Below are 10276 nucleotides of genomic sequence, written 5' to 3' on the forward strand. Positions count from 1 at the left end.
AAAAAATTAATCTTTTCTAAACTAGATAGTCCAACAATAAAAAATATAACAATGAATTTTTCTTAACTAGTGTGTAAAACTCAAAACATCACTCTTCTAGGAACATAGAGAGTATCTATTAACAAAACTATATATGATATTCTAAATTTAATTATTTGCTATTGTGGATCTCATATCAGCATATAAAAACTTTGAAAACCTTCGAATAAGTTGTATATCGAATAAACTTTTACTAACATTTATTAGTCATTTAGATTAAAAGTATTGTGAGGAAAATGATTTTTTATATAAATAAAATAATAGTTTTCAAATACAATATGAGTTAGGCTTTTAAAATTTTAATAATTAATTATATTTATAATTATAAATAGTTAGTCCATTTAATTTTTTTTCTTAAAACTATATATGTCAATTTGAACCTCATACTCATTATTAATTTGGTTTAGAATATCGAAATAAGTTAAAATTAATCCTCTGTTTCTTATATTGAATTGGATATCGGTACTTGTCTTTAGTTTTTTTTTTTGTTATATTTGAAACGTTGATAGAAACCATTAACTTTAAGTTTTGTAGTCTTTTTTTTTTGTCAAAATTTTTAATTGCCATTAAATATTACGTTAACTTTATAGTTTTTTTGATAGTTACGTTATAATTTCAATGACCTATATATAGGTTAGATAACTTCATATTTCAAATAACAGATACAAATCATTGTTTCTTACATTTGTTTTTCATAAAATAAGAATAATTCTTGTACATTTCAAGCGTAAGTAGATATGTCTAAATTTAGCTCTCAAATTACTACGCTATTCATCGTTGTAGCTTTGGTGTGTGTGTTTGTTCCGGTTTTCTCAGTCGAAGAAGCTGAAGCAAAATCATTATGGAATACTTGTCTTGTTAAAATCACTCCTAAGTGTGCGTTGGATATAATCGGTGTTGTCTTTGAAAATGGAACCATCTCTGATCCTTGTTGCAACGATCTCGTCAAAGAAGGGAAAGTGTGTCACGATACACTTATTAAATATATTGCAGATAAACCCATGTTAATTGCCCACGAAACAGAATACTTGAAGAAGAGTGATGACTTGTGGAATCATTGTGTCTCAATCTCGAAAAGTGCTTGATATATGTATTTCTTGTACTATTTTTACCAAATAAATTTGATATTTCTCTGTTGTTACAATTATTTTACCACAAACATTTATATTTTTACTTTACTACAATATTAACCAAAATGAATAGCTCTTTGAAAACGAATAACTTAAATTTGTGATTTTTTTTTGAAGCTAAAAACACAAGTTTCCCATAAGAGTGGAAAAATAATCCAAAATGATTAATAGATCAAGGTCGGAAACACCACGCCCCAGCACATTACTTATCCAACCATCTACACGAACTGAATATACCTCAGTTAAACACTTGAGGGAGCATCTCTTAATGGGAGAATCACCATTAAGAAATCCGTGAAGTTCTGTATAATTTCGGGCCTATCCCGCTTATCTTCTTCTGGATGAAGAAAGACAGTCATCAATGTAGAGATAAGGGACAAATGCAAGAAGATTGCGCCAAAAATTAGGAGCCTGATCAAACTAGCTTGGCTCCCAAAATTCAGAGTAAGCATCCGGGAAGATTCTAGCCCAATGTTCATTAATAAAAACATGATCAATCCGCTTAGAGACAGGGTCTTCCTCCCTTTTCAATCTTACCTTATTATCTTTTGTTTTTTTTTCCTTTTTGAATATTTTAAAATATGACATTTTAATTATTGGAACACAAGATTGGACAGTGGACCATCGCACTACTTGCCCTCCCACCTCACCCGCCATGTACTCATATCGGTTTTAATTGCTATATACCAAACAGTGTGACGATATGGTGAATTCTTTTAGCGTTACAGTATGACAGTATGGCGAATCAAAATCTCATTATACAACCGGTTCTATTGTGGAGTCATGACTTCGCCATACCGTCATAGGAAACAGTTGACCGAAAAGATAAGTGCACTTTGGTGACATAGGTGGCCAAATCAATTCTTTTAAACATCTCCTCATGCACAACCATATTTCTGAAACCGGAGTGTTACATCTATCTTCTTCTTTTTTGCACCACTAAAAAGCTAACCTCAAACAGTGTATTCATTATTTCACGATGTGATGTTTTACACATCTGAGTGATTCTCCTCGTTAAACTGAAACAAGACAAAAAACTATTCTTCTGCTGTTCAAATATGGATTTCTAAATTGCTACAATTGACACATCCAAATCTTAAACCGAAACCCAAATTCATTATAAAAAAAGAGAAGAAAAAAAAAACCAAAATGGAATACTTGGGTGAACAAAAAAGTGTCTAATACATAAAACAACAAACATGATCCAACATCTCTTTTGGGTTGCGACTAAAAGGGAAGAGGAACATGAAAAAACCTCATCTCGCTTAAAAGTAGTCTAACAAAACTTCCTAGTGAGATAAAACAAGTTCCATCCCATAAAATTAAGGAGACCAAAGATTTGTCCTAAAAACCAAATGTACAATGAAAACTGAAGCCCAAAAGTGTATAAACATATCAAACTTCTTCCTCTCAGTCCTCAATTGTCTGAATCTCTCCCATCATGATCCTGTTACTAACCACATTAAATCCCAGAACCGATGCACTTAAGCTTACCTTCTTCCCTTTCTTTGCCTTTTTCTTTCCTCCAACTTTCGAGAACCCGTCATTCGCAGCTGTAGTGTTATAGTAATAGTCATCGCCAGTGTTGTTTCGGGTCCCGACTCCCGAGCCCTTTGATTGAAATGCAATCTCAACTACTTCTGATGGTAACAGGTCTTTGTAGTTGAGAAATTTGTCGATGAACTTGTGGTCAGGATCACGCGACCCCAGATTTTCTATCAGAAGAGTTTCAGCTTCTGATCGGGATAGCTTCAGACAAAATTCCAAGACACTTGTATCTAGCAAAATAGATACACATCACATCAAAAACAGAATAATTGTTTGATCGAAATGAAAGAGAGGATGTTCACGTTCTATATGATCTTCAATCTGTCCCAACTAGGTTACAAGAAAATTAAAAAGAGAGTGCTTAGGGCAGCTCACCCTGAGCTCATAGAAAATGAGATAAACTTGGAACGACCAAAAACAAAATGGAAACCACAGTGAAATATGAACTTTTTACCTTCGGAACCAAGAAGTCTGAGGCATTCGCTTTTGCACCAATCTCTGAAGCCATTCGCCTCTGGAAAACCAGACACATGAGTAAAACAAGCCAATAGTTTTGGACAGACAGAGCGAGCATCAGTGAAAAGCATACCTGTGAGTTTTGTCACTGCCTCCTTTTTCCCTTTTTGTGACGCCTGAGTGACAACAGGTGAAGACAAAACCCGATCTGCAGATCCCGTTGAAATTGATTTCTGTCGATTCAGTGAAGTTCCTGCATTAACTTTCCCAGGAGTGTTTTTGGTTCCCCAACTGTTTTGACTTGTAAGATGAGGAAAGTCTCCCCTGCTCAAAAAGAACTCTCAGTTAGTCGATTCTTTCAACAAATCTAAGGCGATAATAAAATGCAAACTCATTTAGCATGTACAAACTACAAATTATAAGGGAAAGCTGCTCCTTCAATATATTTAGTAACACAACATCAGATATGACGATTAGGGAACTCAAGGAACAAGAGATGGGTTCATACTGTTTTGTTTCCTGGGTTGATTGCTCAACTGGACCCCAGAAAAGGTCATCATCTCCTTTGGATTTTGACTGGTAAGAAGACTGAGAAACAGCCTGTGAAGGGGAAGATGCAGAACGCGACCAGGAAGCACCGCCCTGATGAACCTGAGGTGGAGTAGCTTTCTGGGTGGTAGGTACTGGACTAGGGGGTGGATGAGATGAGGTCGTCATCTTCTCCTGCTCCCTCACGATGTCCCTAAGCGAGCTAGGTTTTGTGGATTTTTTCGGACCAGTAGACCATGCAGCAGCCGGTGGAGGATTGTTTACAGTCTCTCCTTTCCAGAGAACAAAATCTCCCAGAGAAGGCCCAGAAGGAATAGCAGGCAAAACTTCCTTCTCCTGCTGCTGTATAACACGAGAACTTTTTCCCTTCTCAACAGAGTTGGTTTGGAAGGATGTATCTACAGTAGGAACATGTGCAGCAACTTTCGCCCCAGAATTCTTTGCTCTCGCAGATTTCTTGCGGCTCTTTTTTGTTTCCTTAGCCTCAATAAAGTTATCATCGTCAAACGACTCTGCATTAGTGGTCGTGACTTGCATGAATGCGTCATTCTTAGAGACGGTTTCCATTTCTTCCCTCTCTTTGTCACTGGATTTGGCAAAAACATCATCAGCCAGCAAGTCATGCAAGTGGCTTTTCTTAGCCTTAAGAGCAGGAACACTTTCAGGCTTTACAACACCGGTTTGAGTAATAGCCAACTCTCCATGAGTCTCCCTTAGTATGTTAGGATCTGAATTGGCAACAATCCCAGCCCAAGGAGCTGCCGTACCCACTGAACTCACAGTTGTAGAAATCTTTGGAGCTAAAGCTTCTGCTTGAGCTACCCTCTGTTCTTCCATTTGAATTTCTAGCAATGACTTTGGTTTAAAGCCAGGAGCAGGCTTCCAAGCTCGTCCTGGTTGTGTTCGTGTGTTTTGCAGTGAAGACTCTTCTCCCCTGACTGAATCGGCTTCAGAACTCATTTGGGAGGTGACTGAAGCTGTGGCTGTGGAGCTCTTAATGGGGCGAGTATCATTGTCTATCAAAGTGTCAGCCGACTTTTTAGTTTTACCCTTTATCTCAGAATCATCAGCACTTCCTGGTTCAAGTTGCTTTGTCTCCTGCAGAGAAGCTTTAGAAGTTGTCTTAGCCAGTTCAGCAGACTGCTTAGCCCGCTGCTTCCTGGACTTCTTCTCAGAAGTCTTCCGTCCTACAGAAACTTCATTGTTTTTAACTTCAGTTGCAGGAATCTCCCCAGATAACTCATTACTGATATCTCCCTGTCCAGCATACATGTCCTTAGCCTGCTCCTCCAGCAACTTACTTTCAAATATTTCGGGAGCTATTGTAGTAGAAGTGGAGCTTTCATTGTTTGGACAGCTCACAGGTTCTTCCTCATTATGTGTAGCATGATAGCCAGGAGAGAGGACAGGCTTTTCTGAGTACAAGCTGTTCATGTAGTCTGCAGAAATTGTTCTTTCATATTCTGATTTTGAATCTTTTTTATGGGTATGATCAGTTTGATCAGCCAGAACCATCCCCTCGTTCATCCTAGGGTCAACATTACCAAACAGCTGGTTTTGCAGATGCAGAGAGGGGGTTTCGAAAGAAGCAACAGTCTGATTAGTGGCATGTGTAACTGGGAGCAGATCAGCTAAGTTGACACCTCGCTCCTCACGGGAAACAGGAACCTGCATCTGCTGATTGACTTGTGACATATCTTTTGATGGTTGCAGCCTAAGCGCATCAAGAGACGCCTGCAAATGACCATAAGATGGCTCTCCAAACCGTTGCTGAGAACGCTGTTGATCAGCAAGAACCTGGGAAAACAGCTGCTGTTGCTGTCTTAACAACTGCTGCTGCTCTTCTTGTTTATGTTGGTGTTTAAGCAAGAGCATCTTTTCCACCAATAGACGCTGATGTTGGGCAGAAAGTGGTGTCTGAGAATTCAACTGCAACAAGAGCTGTTGCTGCTGCAACAGATTGAGCGATTGATGTTCTTGAGAGAGTCCAGCAGCGAGCATCATATCAGGAGATAACATGCCACCTGGATTATGTTCAATAGGTTGACCAAGTAAACCTGCCAAAGGTAAGTTCTGCTCTGGCAGTCTCTGCTGTTGGACCCCAAAGGGAGTTTGCGTTTGGAAACTTTTGGCATGGTGCAAATCACTTTCCTTTTGAATGGATTGTGACCAAGCAGGAGGAGGACCACTAACAGCAGGAGAAGACCTATCCGTTACACCTTGGAGGATGGACAACAAATCAGAACTTGGAGAACGGGCTGGTTGTTGAGCATTTTCTGACACATTCTCTGATCCTGGCATCAGGTTTGCAGATTCCCTACCAGGCCAATATGAATACGGACTAGGTATTGATCTCTGCCGCTCAAGTTCCAATTTCTTGGCCAAGAGATACATGTCTGCCCCACCATCAGTAACTGGTAAAGACAACCCACCAGAACTATTTACTCCATATCCTTGAACGCCTGCAGACACAACATAAAAACAGAGAAAGTAAATAAAGTTGCTGGTCCTGAACAATAAATTTTCTTAAAACACATCAAATGGCTAACGCTAGGACTACCTTGAGCTGGATTGTTCAAACCCCCAGACATCAATGATTCAATAAACCGATTCTCCGCTACAGTTCCTGCAACATGCTTATACCTCATATCATTTTGTAACAGATCAGCCTCACCCATCCCAGAATGAACTTTCCCCACACCAGGGAAGGCTGATGTACCAGCTGCATCAACAAATTCGTTTTGCTTGGCACCAGTAAAACCAGGTGGTGGACCCGACTTAGCCCGCAAATGTGGCATTACATCACCAAGTAATGAAAAAGGAGCTTCATTTGGTTCACTTGCAAGACGAACTAGCAAATCTATGCCAAAATACCCAGCCTCAAACCATCCAATGATATCAGATCCAGAAAAAGGGCCTTGAATTAAACCCTGAGGATCTTTATAATAGAGTGTAAGTTCTTCAGGCGAAGATGGCAGAAGCTTTCTAACTTCCTGCTCCCTGTCGAACACCAGAGACGGCTGCCTTCTAAGTGCAGGATCTTCACTGATTTGCCATCTGGACTCACCTTTGGACTGTGGCAACATCATATTATTGCCGCCTAAATGATTTATTGCATCTTTAGGATGCGACCAGACGCTGTCAGAAGATTTCAGCCTGCTATCAGCTGAAGGGTCGTTCCAATCATGTGAGTTCCTATTCGATCTTTCCCCCGCAGAAGGCTGACGCCATGGAGAGGCAGATTGAACATGAGTATTTCCCTGCATACTGGGTTCTTTCAATTCTCTGACAGGTACCTCATTGCCTCTCCTAAAAGGTGCATAACCTTCATGAGAAGCTGCAAAATGACAGAAACCATATTGTGAGAGGCTAATAGGTACAGAGGAAGAACTGGCATATCATTCAGAACAAATCTTAGCATTTCAGCTTTGACAACACTGCTCAAAAATATTAACGAATATGAGTTAATTTCGATAACCATAGAAATGAATATGCACTCGATTCCAATATCAGCTATTTCCTACAGCACCAACATGAGTCAACATGAGTCAGCATGAAGGCCACAATAAATGCATACCTTCAGGCCTAAACTTATCATCTGGATAGTTCCTTGTTTCTCCACTTTCATCTTTAGACTCCTCAGCACCGAATGTCATATCTTCTCTGCTTCCAGCTGCAACGAGGCATTCACAAAATTTACCATTTATGTCGTATACACAAAACACTAGAAGCCTGGATGTCTTTCATAGAATTCTTACCAGGCCTGATTCGCCTAGGTTGTGAAAACTCGACTGGATTTCGGCCACTAGGGCCATCCTTGGTCGTCTGAGGGGCACCACTGCTTACTATTTTTCCTTTCTCAATCGCATCCAGAACATTCTGCGAGTAAAAACAAGGATATAAAGATCAGAACTGAGATACCAGAGGAAGAACAAAAAACATCAACTAAACTATGACTACACACCACTTCATCAGAACTTGGAGCGCAAAGAGCCAGAGGGTCTGTTGGCTGCTCAGACGTAAGGGAAGGCACCTCAATAAACCCATCCGGAAACTTTTCATAACACTCTGTGTCAGCCATCCTGTACACATCCAAGAGTTTCATTCTGCTATATCTCAGATGGGGAGTTTCTCCGGGACCACTTCCCCCCTTGTCAGAGGCAGATCCAGGGGGGTGAGACTGGTTTGATGCATTAGTAAAAAGGCTTCCACCAGGACTCAACCTTCCACGTCCAGCTGAAAAGATAGCAGTGTTCTCTCCACGCCCCCTGCTGTGAGAGAAGGGTGTAACCTGCTTGTTTGGTGTTGATTGGCTGTGAAGAGCTTCTCCTCTTCCTCGACCTTGAGAGGGTCTCCAGGGCCGGTAATGGTCTCCATCACCAGTAGGAAGAGATGGACCCTTCTCACGAATGATTTCACCGTCCTTACCAGGTTCATCCCACCTATTACGCGGAATCTCAGTTTCCTTATCATCAGGTCCCCAGCGAGAGTTCCACTTGCTCTCACGCCGCTGCTCTGGTGCAGCATCCTTGTTTCCTGAATCAGTCCACCGATCATTCGGACCACGTCGTGGTTCCCCAAATTTAGGTGCCACATTATCCCACCGGTCCACCTTCTTATTATCACCAGAGTCTTTGTCACCATTCCGCCAGCGGTCTTTTCGAACTGAAGACAAGGTATCCCTTTCCTCATCACGCCAACGATCACGACGACCACTTTCTGCATCAAGCAAGGATGGGCGAAAAACATCTTTTTTCTTCAGATTATCCGGTGTCTCCTCCCCATTTCCTGTTGGTCTCACAACATCCGAATGGTTTCCATACTGATTAGGATCCTGTAAAAACTAAACCAGGTCACATGTTAAGAAATCCAAAATAAACAAACGCTCACACAAGCAAATATAAACATACCCCAGTTCCCATTCCAGTCTTGTTCTCCCCAGGTTTGGAGAGAAGCCACTGCGGTGAAAGCGGAATCGCATTGTCAGAACCCTGGATATCTGCACATACAAGGCCACAATGTCACTCTAATCCTCTAACAAAAGACACAGTAATAGAATCAGCTTTTGGTCTCTACATAAGCAATATGCCAAAATTATCGAGCAATGAACATAATGAACTACAAAAAACGTCTCACATCTAATGGATCTACAACAATACTAAACAACAACCAAATTGATAACAAGCAGACACAGAGCTAATAGTACCATTAAAAATCAATGCTTTTAACTATTCCAAACATTAAAAAAAAAATGAATTTAGTTCTAAAATTAAAACCCCAAGAGCTAAAAAAACTGGTAATGTTATCAAAAGCGATCAAAAGACAACAAAAACCCTAATTAGAGACTTATAATAAACTCTGTTAACGCTAATTTAATCTCCGATTAAGCATCGGGAGAGAGAAGAGCTACAATAACACTGAAAAATTAGGATTGTGTTCGAGTCTACGTAATGAGAAAGACTCAAAACACAATCCTTAATCATCGGGAGAGAAGAAGAAGAAAAACAATTGAAAAACGGCGAAATACCTTTGAAGATCTGGTGCGGTGGATTGACGGAGAGGTGCTTGTTGCGGTGGTCTTCGGCGGAGCCAGCGGAAGAGTTAGCCATGGATTGATCGGTTTCGAAGTTACAAAGAGAGAGAGAGAAAGATGAAGCGACGAAGAAGAGAGAGAGCGAGAGCGATTACGGTGAAGAGGAACGTAGGTTTAAAAGAGAGGAACGACTAAAACACGGCGTAGGTTAAGCTACTATTTCATATCCAGCGTATTTTAGCATTCACCATCTCTTTTGGTTAGCTATTAAAAAAAATTAAAAATCTTTCTCTTGTTTTTTCTTTAGGGTTAGACAGTTTCCCCATGATTATCCACTTTGTGTCTGGACGCACGCGCTTTCTAAGCGCGTTTAGCTTACTTGTCTTTGAGTATTAGAATCGCGTGGTTACGCGCTGGACAGTGAGCGCGTGGAGTGTACTTACTTGTTTTTGTTGTCTCGCTCACAATTTTTTTTTTTACCGAGTCTATTACATGAACCTTGCTACGAAATAACACTAAACCGGGAATTAAAGAAGCAGAGCAGGACGGTCTATGCCAATAGAGTTGCTATGAAGAACACTAAACCGGAAATGATGATGGTTTTGGATTGGGTTTTGACTTTTTAGACGGTTTGTATCTTGATACACCACATGCGTTTGGGCGTATCTACGTCAACATGTGTGGTATGTAAAAGGTCACGAAATTTACTTCTAGGTTCCTTACAATTGATATCCATAAAACACACAAAAAAATACTATCGTTTTAATATATGATTGTTGTGTCAAAAATAATAATAATAATATTAATATGTATGATTGTGTAACGGTTTAGGCCATACACATCGGCGCACTCAATAGCCGAGTGTTAGTAATAAACAAAAGAAAAATAATTGAAATGTTGTCTCTCTCTTTCCACCCGGGTGTAACTTTACACTCGGGTGTAACACTCTTTCTCTCTCTTTCTTTCTCTCTCTTTTCTTTTTTGCTTTAAATTATAATAATAAAAAAATACTTACACCCAC

General features: G+C 40.1%; 2 protein-coding genes across 3 annotated transcripts; one reads left to right on the forward strand and one right to left on the reverse strand.

Moving 5' to 3' along the window:
- Positions 1–507: 507 nt before the first annotated feature.
- LOC9299789 lies at positions 508–2078 on the forward strand. The gene has a single exon (XM_021024036.1). The coding sequence runs from the start codon at positions 777–779 to the stop codon at positions 1122–1124; it is 348 nt and encodes a 115-aa protein (XP_020879695.1). The 5' UTR covers positions 508–776; the 3' UTR covers positions 1125–2078.
- A 227-nt stretch (positions 2079–2305) lies between these two features.
- On the reverse strand, positions 2306–9493 carry LOC9299790. 2 transcript variants are annotated; one of them, XM_021024032.1, is made up of 10 exons: positions 9250–9493; positions 8633–8721; positions 7687–8556; positions 7481–7601; positions 7300–7395; positions 6283–7059; positions 3682–6184; positions 3307–3497; positions 3172–3231; positions 2306–2947 (listed from the first exon to the last, which is right to left on the reverse strand). In XM_021024032.1, exons 1-10 carry the CDS (start codon positions 9329–9331, stop codon positions 2580–2582), a joined length of 5157 nt encoding a protein of 1718 aa, XP_020879691.1. In that variant the 5' UTR covers positions 9332–9493; the 3' UTR covers positions 2306–2579. The 2 variants fall into 2 exon arrangements, with proteins under 2 accessions (XP_020879691.1, XP_020879686.1); XM_021024027.1 differs by having other exon boundaries at positions 7687–8565; positions 9250–9422.
- Positions 9494–10276: the final 783 nt, after the last annotated feature.

Source organism: Arabidopsis lyrata (genome assembly GCF_000004255.2).
Source record: "Arabidopsis lyrata subsp. lyrata unplaced genomic scaffold ARALYscaffold_8, whole genome shotgun sequence".
Lineage (NCBI taxonomy): Eukaryota > Viridiplantae > Streptophyta > Magnoliopsida > Brassicales > Brassicaceae > Arabidopsis > Arabidopsis lyrata.

Excerpts from the sequence above, each read along its gene's own strand:
- LOC9299789 (XM_021024036.1), top strand. The coding sequence starts at position 777 with ATGTCTAAATTTAGCTCTCAAATTACTACGCTATTCATCGTTGTAGCT.
- LOC9299790 (XM_021024027.1), bottom strand. The coding sequence starts at position 9,331 with ATGGCTAACTCTTCCGCTGGCTCCGCCGAAGACCACCGCAACAAGCAC. Across the intron at positions 7,602-7,686 it reads CTCCAAGTTCTGATGAAGTG|AATGTTCTGGATGCGATTGA; the intron begins GTGTGTAGTCAT and ends TTTTACTCGCAG. Across the intron at positions 7,060-7,299 it reads TGATAAGTTTAGGCCTGAAG|CTTCTCATGAAGGTTATGCA; the intron begins GTATGCATTTAT and ends GTCATTTTGCAG.